Consider the following 15,482-nt stretch of genomic DNA (forward strand, 5'->3'; position numbering starts at 1 on the left):
AAAATAAAAGGTGCCACTTAGGACAAGAAACGTATCAAAAGAAGGCTTGAGATAAGGGAAACATCATTGTGGATGATAATGTGAGTTACTGAAACCAAAACTAGCAAGTTTAGTGGAAAAAAAGAGGACTCTAAAAATACGTTATTTATAGAACAATCAACAATTCAACAGTCAACCAGTCACAAAAAAAAACAAACAAACAAACCCAACCAAAAAACTGCCACACCAACCCTAAGTGATACAGAAGTCTGCACTTTAGGATTTAAACCTCACTCTCCAAATACTATTGAAGGTCAAGATGGGAGGTGATATGAGAATACACGAGGTACCTCCTACATGTCACTCTTGCAGCTCTGAGGCAGCCAGAGAGAAAACCAGGACAGTAAATCTATCAATTGCTGTTAAAATGACGACTTGGACAAACAGGTACAGGAAAACCATGAACTGCCCAAGACATTTCTAAGGCCACTGGACCAGTCATGCTCTCAAGGGTGTATTTAACAATGCAACCTGCAAAGAGTTAAACCCATAGCTGACGCAGCAGCAGCTGAATGGATTAGAATTGGTTCTGTGTGGGGGAATTTTACCTTTGAGCCTTTGCCTGTAGTCAGCAGGCTGCAGAGTAGAGCAGAGCTGCTCCAGGTGCTCGTTGTCAGCACAGTGCATGACAAAGAAGAGCCTCCAAAGCATGCTGCTGGACAAGGTTCCGTAAGGCATCTCGGACATGAACAGCCAGACTCCCAACCTGTTGGATTTGAAGAGGCAGATAGGAACAGGTCCCCCCTGATAAATCCCAACATTTGAAAAGGGGACATCTCCTGCCCACACCTCTGCTGTGCAACAGAATGAGGAATGTGAGGATGGGTATCAGCACCTCAGATTCTGAGCCAACCTCATTCTGAACTGACCAAGACTTCACAGCTTCTGTCAGATGCTACAATCCATGGCATAATTCCTCCTCACCTTGATGCTACCAATGCACTGAAAAATCCTACTTATTTCAGTCTTGTTTAAACCTTTAAGTATTTAAAGCTACTCCAAAGCCCAGTTTCAAGTATTCAACTCCTCCAAGATGAAGCCAGTAAAGGGACAACCCACCTTTTTGCCTTCAGAACATGTAGAACAGCTCTAAAAAACAGCTCATCAAACTCCAGTTGCAATTTTTCTACGGAGTAGGGGTGTTCTAGTGATCCATATTGTTTATTGCCACTAACATACTGGGCCCAGTGGTCACTGACATGACACAGTGTCATCCTACAGAGCAGAACAAACAAGCCAAAGGATCATTAAGTATGTCACCACCCCATGAAAACACAGACAAGGACAACCAGATCAGGGTCTAGCCACAAGAGACATGCCCAACATTCTGCCCTCTGGGTTCCAGAGGTTTCTATATAAATTGCATCAGTCAGATTTCTGTGTTCTCCTTCCCTGGTTTTGCAAGAAAACAAGGCTTAACATTCTGTTACAGCAAATTAGTTTGTGTGTGACCTTTGGAGCCTTGAGGTAATTATACAGGATGAAACGGCAGTACAAGCAGAAAGCTCATACAGGAAAAATTACACTGAGAAAGTTACTCCCTACATAACACAAAGAAAAAGATTTTGTTTCTGATTTGACTGTATTCCCCCTTAAGAATACACTCACAGAAGCCATACAGAGGGAATGCTAGAGATTTAAAAATAAAGAGCAACTTTTAGATTTCAATTACATTTACTTACTGCAAAACCAGGATAATTTGCAGGAAGCAAATTAAAAACCCCAAAGCAATTCTGAGCAACAATGGAAATAAAGCAGTAACATTGGTTACAGACAGAGGAAATTCAAAGAATTTCTGTTTGTTGGGTTTCAGTGACTACCCAAGACATACCTAATCACATCACTGATGGAAGTCACACTGGTGTTCCACAGCTCACCTGGCTCCTTTGTACCCACAGGATTCAGAGTTTGCAATTCCCCATTTCAGATTCCCAGACTGGCTAACCCTGAACTGACCAGCTGTCAGAGCAAAACCTACCTGACAATTGTTTGGGTGGGGTTTGGGTTTGTTCTGATTGTTTGATGGTTGGTTCTGGAGCTTTTTAGCAACTCTCAACAGCAAATACATGTATAAAACAGATTAAATCACACTAGAGAGAAAAATTCTCTTACTTGATGAGTTGGCCAATTCTCTTCACAAATTGTCGGTACCGTGCTCTGTTAAATGTTTCTAACCCCACTGACAGAAGTTCCACTAAGGAGTTTGCAAAGGCAAAAATCTTCATCATCTCCTGGGGAGATGTTTTTTCAGGAAAATAAGCACCTAAGATGGAGACACAAAAATAACAGTAAAAAAAAGAGAAGTGTGAATTATGGATTTTTAAATAATTTGACAAGCACTCAAAGCAACAACTCACCATATAGTGAACTGAAATGTATGCTTTGTTTATGACATGAACAATAAATACCTGCTAAGTATGCAACTACAAATAAACTATGGAGGTAATAAGACCTCTGGCAAGCAATTGTCTTCATGTACTTCCCCAGAGATTTCGAAAAAAAATCAGAGAAAAATCACAATAACATTACAACTAAGAGGCAAGGGGGAAAAATGGTTCTGAAAGCACTTCTGGGAATTAACTGACAACCAAATCCAAACTAAGGGAAAAGACTCCAATGTTTTGCATGCATATTGCTACAAGGTTTTTATTTTTCCCATACACATGGCATATACTTCCATCTCATCTCTTTAGCCTGTGACCTGTTGCACAGGTTCATTATTACTTCTCCCAGAGAGCTCCATGATGCAGTAGCACTCTTGGCAGTGGTAGTCATTAATATAATTAGCATAAGCATAAGGAAGAATAACTCTTTAGCAACCAATTTACCTCCAGACTTAAACCCAAGGACCTGCTGAAAGAGTTCATGAAATGGGAACTGTGACAACAGAGCAATCAAGTCATCTTCCAAGAGTAGAATCCAGCTTGTTTCGGGATCCTCATCCTATTGACAAATATAAGGTGTTGTCAGTAGCTTTACAATAAAACCAATAGTAAAGCGCTTCACTATTGTATTAATTACAGTTTTGTAAGGAGTAACTGAAATATTTGAATTTCCCCTGCTAATACTCACTACGGGAAGCTCCACTCTCTACAGTTATACCACAGAGATAAAAGGAGAGTAAAACAGAAGTAAATTTCAAATCACGCTTTTTATCTTAACAAGTCAGAGTTTCTTCACCCATTTCACAAAGATCAATAAGCTTGAGCAAAAGCATAAAGGACAAAAAAAAGAGAAACAAAAGAAGTGTCTGCTGTACCTCTTCTCCTCCTTCATCTACCAGAGTCCAGTTCCCAGATTCCTTCCCAGATGAAGAGGAACTTTTCCTTTCACTTGGTTTCATATGGCACACGAAGTCCACACGATTTCTGGTTTATAGTAAAAATCAAGTGCAAAAGATTAGAAAATTAAAATTTTTGAATTAATTAATATTTCAGTTAAGGGAGGATATTAAAAAACCCAAATGCAAGAGGAAGAAATTAGCAAGTACAGCAGAAAGGCGGCTGGCAGAAAAGGCCTGGGGGTGCTGGTGCCAGCAGCTGGACATGAGCCCAGGGGTGTCCAGTGGGCAAGAGGTCAGTGGCCCCTGGGCTGTCCCAGCCAGGGTGTGGCCACAGCCCCAGGGCAGGGCCCGTCCCCTGTGCTGGCACTGCTGAGGCACCTCCAGTGCTGGGGACAGCTCTGGGCCCCTCAGGACAAGAGAGACATGGAGGGGCTGGAGCGTGTCCAGGGCAGGGAACAGAGCTGGGAAGGGGCTGGAGCCCCAGGAGCGGCTGAGGGAGCTGGAAAGGGGCTGAGGCTGGAGCAAAGGAGGCTCAGGGGGGACCTTGTGGCTCTGCACAAGCCCCTGACAGGAGGGGGAGCAATTGGAGCAACTGGGCTCTGCTCCCACATTACAAGTGATAGGACCAAAAACAGCCTCAAGTTGCACTAGAGGAGATTTAGATTGGGTATCAGGGAAATTTTTTTCCTGGAAACATGGTCAGGCACTGCAACAGATTGTCCGTGGCAGTCATGGAGTCAGCATCTCTGGAAGTGTTCAGAAGGCTCGTGGATGTGGCACCAGAGGACATGGCTCAGCAGTGAATGCAGTGGTTCTGCATTAAGGGTGGACTCAACAACCTTAAAGATCTTTCCCAACCTAAACAATCCTGTGATTTTAAATGACTCTAGGATAACCTGGTTCCTGACATTCAGGACTGGAACAAGATAAGATAACACATAAGCCTCAGCTCTTTCAGCAGTAAGAGCAGACCCTGTGGAGGCTCTGAGTTCTGGTATCAACATTTAGAACGTCAGCCCAGACACATTAAGTTAGCCCTTGCTCCAAACACAAGTATCAAAAGGGACCAGCAACTCACATTCCCTCAGGATACACTGGTTTCCCCAGACAGAAAGGAAATGTGAAAATAAAACCCTTTAAAGTAACAGCTTTCAATAATCAAGACTGTCACTTAAGTAAGAGACAGACTATCAAGATCACAGTGACAACCCTAAATACCAGCAGTTTGATTCCTTGACCTCAGAATTTGGGCAGGGGGAGAGGCAAGTTGTGTATTTTATCTGGAGAACATAAGAGATTTCACTAATGACTAATGTCATTAACTAGCTTCCCCATGCACCACATTCCTTCTACATTTTAAAAATTAAAAAAAAAAATAAAAAGGATGGAAAATAGATCAAGAGGTCCAACCAGTGTGTACACCAGCTTAACACCTTTACTCAGGAGATTATATTGCAGAGACAATATAAAAAACAGGCCATGGTGCAAAGCAAGAGATACTTCAGAACCCATAGTAATAAAACCTGTGGGTCTGTCAGCCTTCACAAGCTATTTCACAGCTGAAAGAAAGCTGCATCATACTGTGTACAGCACAAGGAGGTACTGCCAAGGCTGAATTTTAAGATGAATGAGTAAAACGAGTTTGAATTAAACTGTGAATCTATTTGTGCCCACTTTTATGACTTTACCTGCAATGAACTTTTGGAGTTTTACAAGGAGATTGTGTTGCGTTTTCTACTCTTAAATAATCAGAACATATTTAAAAATAATGTTCATACTTACTTGACAGGAGACATAAGCAAGGCAAGAGACTGCATGAAATGAAAGACACCTGATGGGTTATCCAAGACTTTGATCTGAAATTAAATGCAAAAATCTAAGTAAATCAAAATAAGCAAAGGGCAAATTAATCTTAGCAGAGAAATCCACAACTCACTAGGTTTTTGTTAACACTAAAAAGAATCCGTAACAGACAGTACCACACCCTGGTGAAAGTATTGCCATGGCAAAATATTGTGACTTGTCCAAAAGAATTACTTATAAGAAGTAAAGGAGGGGGGGAAAATAAAAACAACACATCAAAAGCTTTAAAAAAAAAAAAAAAAAAAAAAGACAACCTCTCTCTTTGTTCCACATGTAGGTCTTGGCTAATTCAGACACTGAGCACAGGTGAAGTCAAAATCCTACCACATTAGGTTGATTGGACTCAGTGACATTAAGGGTCTTTCCCACCCTAAATTATTCTATTCCATATTTTTATTGCATTGTTTGCCTTTCCTCTCAGTATATTGAAGCCCTTTTCCTCTGGCTATATTTCCAACATTTTCTCCTCTTAGAGGAGCAAAAGTGTTCTTTGAAAGAACATCCTGGCGCCTTTGGATATCTGCACTCCCTCTGACCTAGACAAAGTGAACCCCTTCCTTTGCCTCTGAACTTCCCATGAAAACTAGTGCCATTTCAATGTACAGGATATAAAAAAATCTGCTCCTCCTGATCCCTCACACATCACAGACCTGATTCCAATCTCACTTCTCATATACAGCTGCTGCTTCAAGTCTAAATACACTTTCCACTTTTTGGAGAACACTCCCAAAACCTGGTGCATGAGGCCTTGAGTCCCTTTCATATGGAATCTCTCCATTAAGAGTGCAGTGTGTTCTGCTGTTACCTGCACATGGCTGGCCTAACATGGATAAAAGCTGCCACCATGATTCCACACACCTGGAAAGGCAGTGTGGGTCATGAGAGATTGAGCAGGCACAAGACACTCTCCTCTTCTACTCACGCCAACCTGCTGATGATAAAGAATTAAACATTCACACCTGAATGAATGGACAGGCCCAGTCGCTGATGCCAGCTGGACACCGAAGGATGTGGTTGAAGAGGAAGAGATGGTCACCTGGACAGCCAATTCTCTGCAGCACAGACACCTAAAGGGACGTATACAGAAATCAAGTAAATCCTTTCAAAGCTCATTTTCTCACAGTTTTGCTAACTAGAGTAATACAGCTCCTTTCTTATCTCACACTTTCTAACAAACCTAAATTTTCAGAGCATGTTACAGGAGAACAATATTTAAAATCTGCTTGCTTGCCTTATGAGCCACAAACCGTTTTCTTCAGTGTAATTATTTTTTCTACACCTGCATTAAAATTTAATTTATTTAGAAATTGGCAAGAACAAAAGTTTCTCAAACATGACAAGTCTGAACAGTTCTACTTTCAAAATAAGTGAAAGCATACTGAGTATTATTAAGTTCACTTTGAGCAGTGTTGGCTGCTCAGGTGCCAGTCCTCACTAAGGCTGCTTGACTTTATCAGATAAGGGAATCAATTCTAAACGTCTGCTAAGATATTTGGTTCCTCAAGTAGAACAAACCCCACCAAAAAAATCATTGCCCATGTGACAGTAAGAGAAAGAGTAACACTTCCAGAAATTATTCCCCAATTCATCCCATGTGCTGGATCAGACATATCCATGTATACTCCCTCACCAGTCTCTGCAGCCACATGAGAAGGTCACTGTGAAACTGAGGATCTTCAATAACCCTGCGAGTGAAGCTGAAAAGGACACTGATACATTCCTTCAAGTGGCTCAAGTCTGAAGAGAGATTTTCTGACTGCTTTGAAACTGTAAATTAAAAACAGAATTAAAGAAGCTTTGACAAGAAGTAGCAACATTAACAGTGGGTTTGGGATTGCATAAAAAATTGGTCTCTGTATCTGTAGATACCAATATATTTCAACACAGCTGCTTACTAAATCTGTAAGAGAAGAATACTTAAGAGTACTTTATTTAATCTTATAATTAAGCTCTGGACACTAATTATAAGAAGAATATATTATGGTTACTCTCACAAGAGGCCTTCCCTCAACATCAGCTTTGTAAGAACCACCATTTACTATGCATATAAACTATCAGGGAGTGCAAAGGGAAGAACACTAGGAAAGAAAAATATCTGGGGCAGGAGAAGGGGAAATACTTTAGCTAAAAGATTATATTGGTACAAACTCAAACCAAACACTTAGGATGAAAACCAAAAAGATTAATTCTAAGCATTAATAGTTTAAGATGTCAAATGGCCTTCCAAGAGGAAGTAAAGCAGGAAAAATATCCAGCTCATTTTAGAATTAGGAAAAAGAACTGTATTAGATATTGCCTTAGACAACAAAAGATTGGGAGTTTGGGTGTCCCATCCACACAGTGTTTCTGTACAGTAATCAGTGTTAGTCTACATCTCAGACAGCAGAAGTCACTCCTGCATTCAGCTTTTACTGCCCAGATGATAAAGTTAAGGGAATGGGAGATTTTCCTGTCAGAAAAAAGTTTCACTGATCCCTACATAAGATCAACAGTTTTTTGTATCAGAAGACAAACACTCCAGTACACAAATTCCACCACAAGACTCCAAAACTGCAGCTGCACAAGGTGCTGGGCACCCTGACCAGGACTGGGAGCAGTCCAGACCAGCAAACACACCTTGTTCTTGCTGCTGCAGGGCCACAGATCTCAGCAGGGACGAGCTGCTGAGCAACCTGTAAACATAGGACTCCACTTGCAAGCGGGACAGCACCGAAGTGTAGGAGTGCAGTGCCAGGGTCTGGTGCACGTGCTCTGCTTTGGCCTCAAACAGCTTCTTCAGCTCCCCCAGCACGCTGTCGTTCAGCTCCACTGTCTGGTAGCGGTGGTGACCCGTCACTTTGCACTGATCTGCACACACACCCTGAAAAGAGAGCAAATATTTTATGTCAGCAGTTCTGACATTTTGCCGGGTCACTGTAACAGAAATCAATCATGATATAACCCTCTCCTAAACGGATTTCAAAGCCTTCATAAGAGGGGACATTTCATAAATGGAAAATACAAACATTTGGCAATATCCTCTGTGCTACTGATTACTGAAGATTCATATCCTTGGCTTCTGAAGAAAAAATATTTTATAAACCCTCAGTAACTCAGGTTTAGAAACAGCCAGAAGTGACATGCCTGCAGCACTGAGAGATGTGAACAAAACCAGGTGTCTCACTCCCAGTGAGTACACCTGCTTCTTACAGATTTTCATAAACATTTGGATCTGCTGTTTTAAAGCTAAAACATGTACTGGAACAAAACAAGTATTTTCATAACTCCCACAACTGATAATTTGCAGCAATTCCCCACTGCATGTTTAAAATGTTCAGAAATTACCTACACTCTAACCTTTTCCCAAACTGAAATTAAAAGCTGAAGTCAGTTTTCCTCTGCCCTGTCTCTAATTCTTCAGCAAAAGAAAACTACAATAAGTAACATTCTTGCTATTCTTTTCATAAATAACATTCCTGTTAATCTTTTATGCAACCAAGAAACACTCCTCAGAACCAGCACTTTGAAAGCTTAGCTTGAAAGCATCCCTGTGTTTCCTAAATCAGAAGAGTAAGAATTTTAAATTGGTATAAAGACAGCAATTATTCTGGACATAAATATGTGTTGAACTGGGATGAAATAAAGCAAGTAGAAATCTTAGACAACTCTGTGATGACCTTAGAGGATGCAAGAGTAAAGCCAAAATTGCTTTCAGTACAAAAAATGATCCCTGCAAACCTGAGAATCCAGCGAGGCTCAGTGTTATTCCCCAAGAAAAAGGGAAGAATTGAGATCAGTTCAATTCCTCAACTCTGATGAACTGCACTCACAGAAATAGTAAAATCTACCCTGTGCATAGGTGTTCAGCATCTTCAGACAATTTTGATGATGTGTGGGCTATAAACAGCATCAGAACAATTTCATTCACTCCCACTGTAATGCTGAGCTCCGAAGGGAAGTGTCACAGGAGGAGCCTGGGGGAAACTCTTCTGATGTTTGCCCCAAAGAGCTCCATAAACCCCTCTGTTTTGCAGACAAAAATGTTACAGAGTACCATGACCACTCTGGAAGTAAGAAAAACCACAGCTACACTTATGGAACAAGTTACTGCAAGTGGATGGGCCTACACAGGGGCTGCTCCTGAGCTTGACTCAAGCTCCCCTGCAGCTGCCACTCTAACAGCAGGAATGACATCAATGGAAACTGTCCCTACAGCTGGCAGCAGGCCAGATGGGACATCACTGCTACAGTCACTCCACCACGTGTCCCCCACGCCTGCACGGAGTGCTGTGGTACAAACTTCACCTGACACCACGGGCAGAACTGGGTGTACACAGCTCATTCTTTCTGACCCCAAAAGAGACCACCAGTACATCTCCCTGTGCCCTGCACATGTCAGAGGTTAAAAATAAAACAACAAACTTACGTCTCCAGAGGACGATATTCTGAAGTATTGGGGGTTAGTGGAGAGACAGAAAGCATAGGCAATAATCTCTGGACATGGAACTGTTAGAGCAAGTCCAGAGGAAGCAAAGAAGTTGGTAAGAGGACTGGAGCACCTTTCCTATGAAGACAAGCTGAGAAAGTTGGGACTGCTCAGCCTGGAGAAAAGAAGGAGCATGGAAACCTCACAGCACCCTCCAGTATCTGGAGGGGGCCTACAGGGAAGCTGGACAGGGACTCTTCATCAGGAGCTGTAGTGACAGGACAAGGACTAAAAGGATTAAACTGAAAGAACAGGAAATTTAGGTTAGATACTAGGAAAAAAAAACTTTACAGTGAGTGTGATGAGACATTGGCACAGGTTGCCCAGGAAGGTTGCCCCAATCCTGGCAGTGCTCAAAGCCAGGTTGGATAAGGCCTTGAACAACCTGGTCTAGTGGGAGGTGTCCCTGTCCATAGCACACAGGGTTGGGATCAGATTTTTAAAGTCCCCTCCAACCTGTAACATTCCGTGATTCTTTTACAACAAAACAGCTTAAGTACAATAAACCTGGCAGCAAGTAAATCAATTTCCTATTAGTTTGGGTTCAAAAGTAGGTTCAGCAACAGCACCTGCACAGTTTTCTGTTGTTCCTTGAAAGTCCATAATCTCCCCTTCACATTTTGGCAGTCTGTTGTCATGGCCTGCAGCTCTGCCTCAGCCAGCAGCAGCTGCTTCCTGCAGCGCATGTAGTTCAGAAGCAGCTCATAGAACTCGTGCCTGTCCTGGTGAGCCACACTCTCGAATTCCTCAGCATAGGAGTCAACGTTCTCCAGCCACGAACACGGCTCAAAGATTTTCAGCTGCTCCCTGGTGAATGGCACCAGCTCTGGCTCAGAGGGGAGCTCAGGGTACAGCCTCTCGTGGTGCATCAGGGGTTTCACTGCCATGATGGTGGGTCTCTCGTAGGACAGTTCCGAGGACAGGTCTGGATAAACCGACCTGAATCCCGGCCGCGGAACACGTGACTTGGATTTCTCAGAGCGCTGTGAGGTGCTGAGAGGAAGCTTCTCTGAAGAGCAGACGAGAGGATTTCTAACATCTTGTAGGTTTTCAGCTCCTCTGTCCCGCACAAAGCCCAGCACTGTCTGAGGGCCAGCAGCACTGGACTGAAAGGTACTACTCAATAAATCAGAATTTCCTGATCCACTAGCAGCTGCCTCCACAGGGCTGTGAGGTTTGTCCAACTTGTTCTTCTCACTCTTCTCAACATCCCCCTCACATTCCTCCTGGGAAGAACCAGCTTTGACCTCTTCTGCATGTTTGGGAGGCTCCAGAGTGACTGCCAGACCCCCTTCATTTGCTGAACATAAATGACTTTGGGGGATGTCAGACACATCATTTATAGTTTTCCTATTGTCTACTTCATCTCCAAGTTGAATTTCTGTAAATTCTCCAGGATGTTCCATTTGCACTCTCCCGGCTTGAGAAGACCCTTCTGCCACAGGAGGCAGGAAGACATCATCAGGCTCTTGTACCTGGGGCTCCTCAGTACTTTTTTTCTTTTTTTCCTAAAAAACAAAAAAATTAACAGTGTCACTGCCAAGTGAATCTCTCCATCTTGCACCCCAAATCCCACCAACACCAAAAGTAGCACTGGTCAGCATTATGACTCCAAAAGCCCTTTTTAATATACTAATTTTTGTAATATTAAAGATAAAAACAAATATACGAAGCAAGTCTTTGTTCTTTAGCTGCCCTCTGAAGACTGCCTATCAATGTGTATTTTCTCGGTCAGCTCTTGCACAAGGCTTCAACATTTCTAAGTAAAAATCTATAAATATCACAGGACAAACTGCTTCATTAACACAGAAAATAATCAACATAACAGGACCCTGATACCTAAGAAGAGTCACTCAATTTCACTGTATTGCTAAAAAAAAAAAAAAAAAAAAAAAAAAAAGTTACTCTGTGATCCAGAGCCATGAAAAATATTTTCAAAAAAGTAATTTCAGAACAAAGTAAGTCTGGAATGTAACCCCTAGCTACATTCTAAAACCATCATGATATTTGAACAATTACTGAAATACCTATTTTCAGCAGGCAATACACACTAGAGATGTAGAAAAATTTAACAGTGCCATTAAAATTGTAAATCAATTGAAAATTAAAATTAGTTTGAGGGTAAATAATTCCCATAAACCTAATCTAAAGTGTACATTAGCTTCCTTCCCAAAAGCATAGCACAGAAAACGAACAAAGATTTTGATAATCTGTAAATCATGTGCCAACTTGTAAAACAAAAACTTGGCAAAGTGATTAGCCAATCTGTAAACTGTGTAGAACTAGCAGTTTATTAGGAGCAAAACTGAGGAGTTAGGTCACAGCGCTCCAGTTTTGGATGACCCAGATAACATAACAATGAACACAGGTGAAATGAGTACAAGCTTTTAATATGGGGAAATAATAATGGGGAAAAGACAACAGTTTCGGAAACTTGCTCACAGTATCACATGTATTTTTACTAAACATTTGAATGTCTTTGCCTTAAGAGAAAGCATAAATGAACACAGCTCAAGTCAAGGCACTAGTTCACCTTGATCTCAAGACTAATTTTACTCTGAACGTATGGTCACAGCTCCTTTACAAAAAAGGAATTACTCTGGCTTTGTTTCATACTGTTTTCTGGTATATTAAAACCTGTAAACACTTCTGATCACAAAACAGCTCTGACTCACTAACTAAAGCTGCAGGTGAGAGGTTAAAAATACATCAGCGCAATTTTTTAAAGCTGGGACTTGTCGTAATTAACATCTCCTGACAATTACCTCAAAGTCAGTAACTTCCACAGGATACTGTATCAGTAAATCGTATTTATACAGGGTATTGATCCACACACTTTACAAACACATGCTGGTCCTCCCCCCTCTACAATCTCAACGTTTCCTCTTGCAGTCCTCATACAGAATAAACTCCCTTTAGCTCTCATATCAGCCTGCACCCCTCCCGGACACAGCTGTTTTTAAAATTTATGAAGTGCCTTTCAGTTCTCACTTTCCTAGCCAAAAAAATGGCATAATCATTAAATGGGATTTCATCTGAGAAAGAACGAGAGAAATCAGGTTCTGAACTAACATGGAAGCAAAATCTGCTTAACACACATATCAAAGAATCCCAGAACGGTTTGGGTTGGAAGGGACCTTAAAGATCATCTCATTCCAACTCTTTCCATGACCAGGGACACCTTCCACCAGACCAGGTTGCTCCAAGCCCCATCCAACCTGGCCTGGAACATTCCCAGGGATAGGAAGATGGCACCTGCTCATTAGCCTTGCCCCATGCCTGACCACCCTCCTCTCCTTGCACATCATCAGTGACCCTCGAATTCTAAGGACACTTACTACTTTTCAGGAAATATCTCTGAAGTAACCTGAGTGCCACCCACAGAAACAAACAGACAGAGAGCCTCCTCATCACCTTTTCCAGGTGCACTGGCATTGCCACCTCACTGTTTGAATCAGTCTGGTGCTGCACAAGTTTAACTTTGGGACTACTATTGTCAGAAAGCCCTGGGCTCCATTCCACCACTTGGCAGCTCCACAGCTGAGCCAGCCTTTCTCTCAGCTCACAAGAATTCCAGCTTTTCAAAGGATTACAGCTTTTTCTGTGGCATGGGAATGGAAAAGTCCTTAATGTGACTGACCCACAAACTGTATCCTCAGGCACGCCCGGGTATTAACAGAGATGAGCACAGTAATAGCAATAGAAATACCAGAAATGGGTCATGTGTAGTACTGGAGAATTCAGGGTTCTCACATGTGACACCTCCAGTGAATTGTTTCACAGTGAATTTCACCTGGCAGAGATGGCTAAAGACTGGAGTCACCACACACGTCCTTAAAGAAATACCAGTGTGTCATCCATGACTCACCACCTTCCTGCAGGGAACCAATTCTCTTAGGCAGCAGTTTGAAGGTTTGACTGCCTTGCACACGCCAGGGCACTGAATCAAAACCAAAACAATGACACAGTATCGCTCCTGGGATTGCTTTTCCCCCAAATCTTTACTTGCCTTCTATTCAAGAAGCACACCCACACCTGACACTTAGATTTAACCCTTATTTTACAGAACACTGGTCAATTAATTCAGTGTCTTCAAAGAGCTTTGACAGTCATTACTTCAATGCCCTTGCTCTATATGGTTGTCCGTAGGAATAACAAGAAAGAGGGAAACATTTCCACTTTGTAAGGTAGTTCAGATCACTCCCACAAACATTCTGTGTGAAGAAAATAAAGCTTTCAGAAAGCTGTCAGTACTAATATCACAAGCAAGGAACACAATCAAAACAGGACAAAAACCTAGGAAGAGTGATACTTAAAAACTGCAGCACCAACTTAAGAAGAAGCAGCACTGTCATGAGTTACACGCGGCCTCGTGTTCTCAGCATTTCAAAGCCAAACCTAGAGGAGATGTAGTATCACAGAAGCACTGAATGACTTGGGTCGAAGGGAACTTAAAGACCATCTAATTCCAACCCCCTGCCATGGACAAGGACACCTCCCACTATCCCACGTTGCTCCAAGCCCTGTCCAGCCTGGCCTTGGACACTGCCAGGGATCCAGGGGCAGCCACAGCTGCTCTGGGCACCCTGGGCCAGGGCCTGCCCACCCTCACAGACAGCAATTCCTTCCCAATATCCCATCCAGCCCTGCCCTCTGGCACTGGGAAGCCATTCCCTGTGTCCTGTCCCTCCATGCCTTGTCCCCAGTCCCTGTGCAGCTCTCCTGGAGCCCCTTGAGGCCCTGCCAGGGGCTCTGAGCTCTCCCTGGAGCCTTCTCTTGTGCAGCTGAACACCCCCAACTCTGTCAGTAGGACTGTCACCTCACAGTACACTATAACACTGTAAATGCACACAAGTTCCACTGCTGCACGTTCCCCCAGCTCTCCCACAGGACACGGGACCCCTCAGGAGGCCGTAGGACAACATTAAAAAAAACCTTGTTTACACCCTGCTACAGCACAAGGCCTATCACACCCGTCACCCGCCCGGCAAACACGACAAATCCATGGATACGGACTGCAGAACAGCAGGAAGCAGCAGGAATCCTTCTATGAAACAAAAAAAAAACTCCCACGGCAGCATCACCCACACACGCTCCCCCACTCTCCACCCTCCACCATGAGAGACCGCACAAACACGGATGTAAACACGGCCCGGCGCGGCCACCCCCATACGCGGGACACCTCCTCGCCGCCCCCTCACCCCCGCCCGCGGGTGACGCCCCTCGCCCCCGTCGGTGCCGCGTTACCTTGGCGCGGGCGCGGGCACGGCGCGGGGGTCGCACGGCCTCGGCCATGGCCCCGCTGCCCCGCGCTGAGGCGGCACCGGGCCGCGCACGGACGGGCGGCGGGACACGCCCCTCGCGGCACTGGCCAATCACAGACAGCGATGGGCGGCGGGACACGCCCCTCGCGGCACCGACCAATCACAGAGAGCGATGGGCGGTGGGACACGCCCCTCGCGGCACTGGCCAATCACAGAGAGCGATGGGCGGCGGGACACGCCCCTCGCGGCACTGGCCAATCACAGACAGCGATGGGCGGTGGGACACGCCCCTCGCAGCACTGGCCAGTCACAGAGAGCGATGGGTGATGGGGCACGCCCCTCGCGGCACTGGCCAATCACAGAGAGCGATGGGTGATGGGGCACGCCCCTCGCGGCACTGGCAAATCACAGAGAGCGATGGGTGATGGGGCACGCCCCTCGCGGCAACAGCCAATCACAGGGCGCGGTGCGGTGGGGGCGGGGCCGCGGCCGTGAGGGCGGGGCGGGGTGAGCGGCTGAGGGAGCGGCTGAGGGAGGGGCGGGGGGCGAGAGGGGCGCAGGCGGATCG

The 15,482-nt window shown here is 44.2% G+C and overlaps 1 protein-coding gene across 3 annotated transcripts in view; it reads right to left on the reverse strand.

The window, feature by feature from the left end:
• Positions 1 to 14,982, reverse strand: part of EPG5 (ectopic P-granules 5 autophagy tethering factor) — a 55,070-nt gene extending 40,088 nt beyond the window's left edge. For all 3 annotated transcript variants that reach the window (XM_082301601.1, XM_082301602.1, XM_082301600.1), the window contains exons 1-11: positions 14,898 to 14,982; positions 10,220 to 11,158; positions 7,802 to 8,045; positions 6,816 to 6,952; positions 6,145 to 6,252; positions 5,105 to 5,178; positions 3,299 to 3,407; positions 2,868 to 2,982; positions 2,152 to 2,302; positions 1,099 to 1,254; positions 588 to 745 (exon numbers count right to left, since the gene is read on the reverse strand). In XM_082301601.1, coding sequence (XP_082157727.1) covers positions 588 to 745; positions 1,099 to 1,254; positions 2,152 to 2,302; positions 2,868 to 2,982; positions 3,299 to 3,407; positions 5,105 to 5,178; positions 6,145 to 6,252; positions 6,816 to 6,952; positions 7,802 to 8,045; positions 10,220 to 11,158; positions 14,898 to 14,945 — 2,239 coding nt within the window. In that variant the 5' untranslated portion in view covers positions 14,946 to 14,982. The remainder of the gene's footprint in view (positions 1 to 587; positions 746 to 1,098; positions 1,255 to 2,151; positions 2,303 to 2,867; positions 2,983 to 3,298; positions 3,408 to 5,104; positions 5,179 to 6,144; positions 6,253 to 6,815; positions 6,953 to 7,801; positions 8,046 to 10,219; positions 11,159 to 14,897) is intronic.
• Between the last annotated feature and the right edge of the window lie 500 nt (positions 14,983 to 15,482).

Source organism: Coloeus monedula (genome assembly GCF_965178545.1).
Source record: "Coloeus monedula genome assembly, chromosome: Z".
NCBI lineage: Eukaryota > Metazoa > Chordata > Aves > Passeriformes > Corvidae > Coloeus > Coloeus monedula.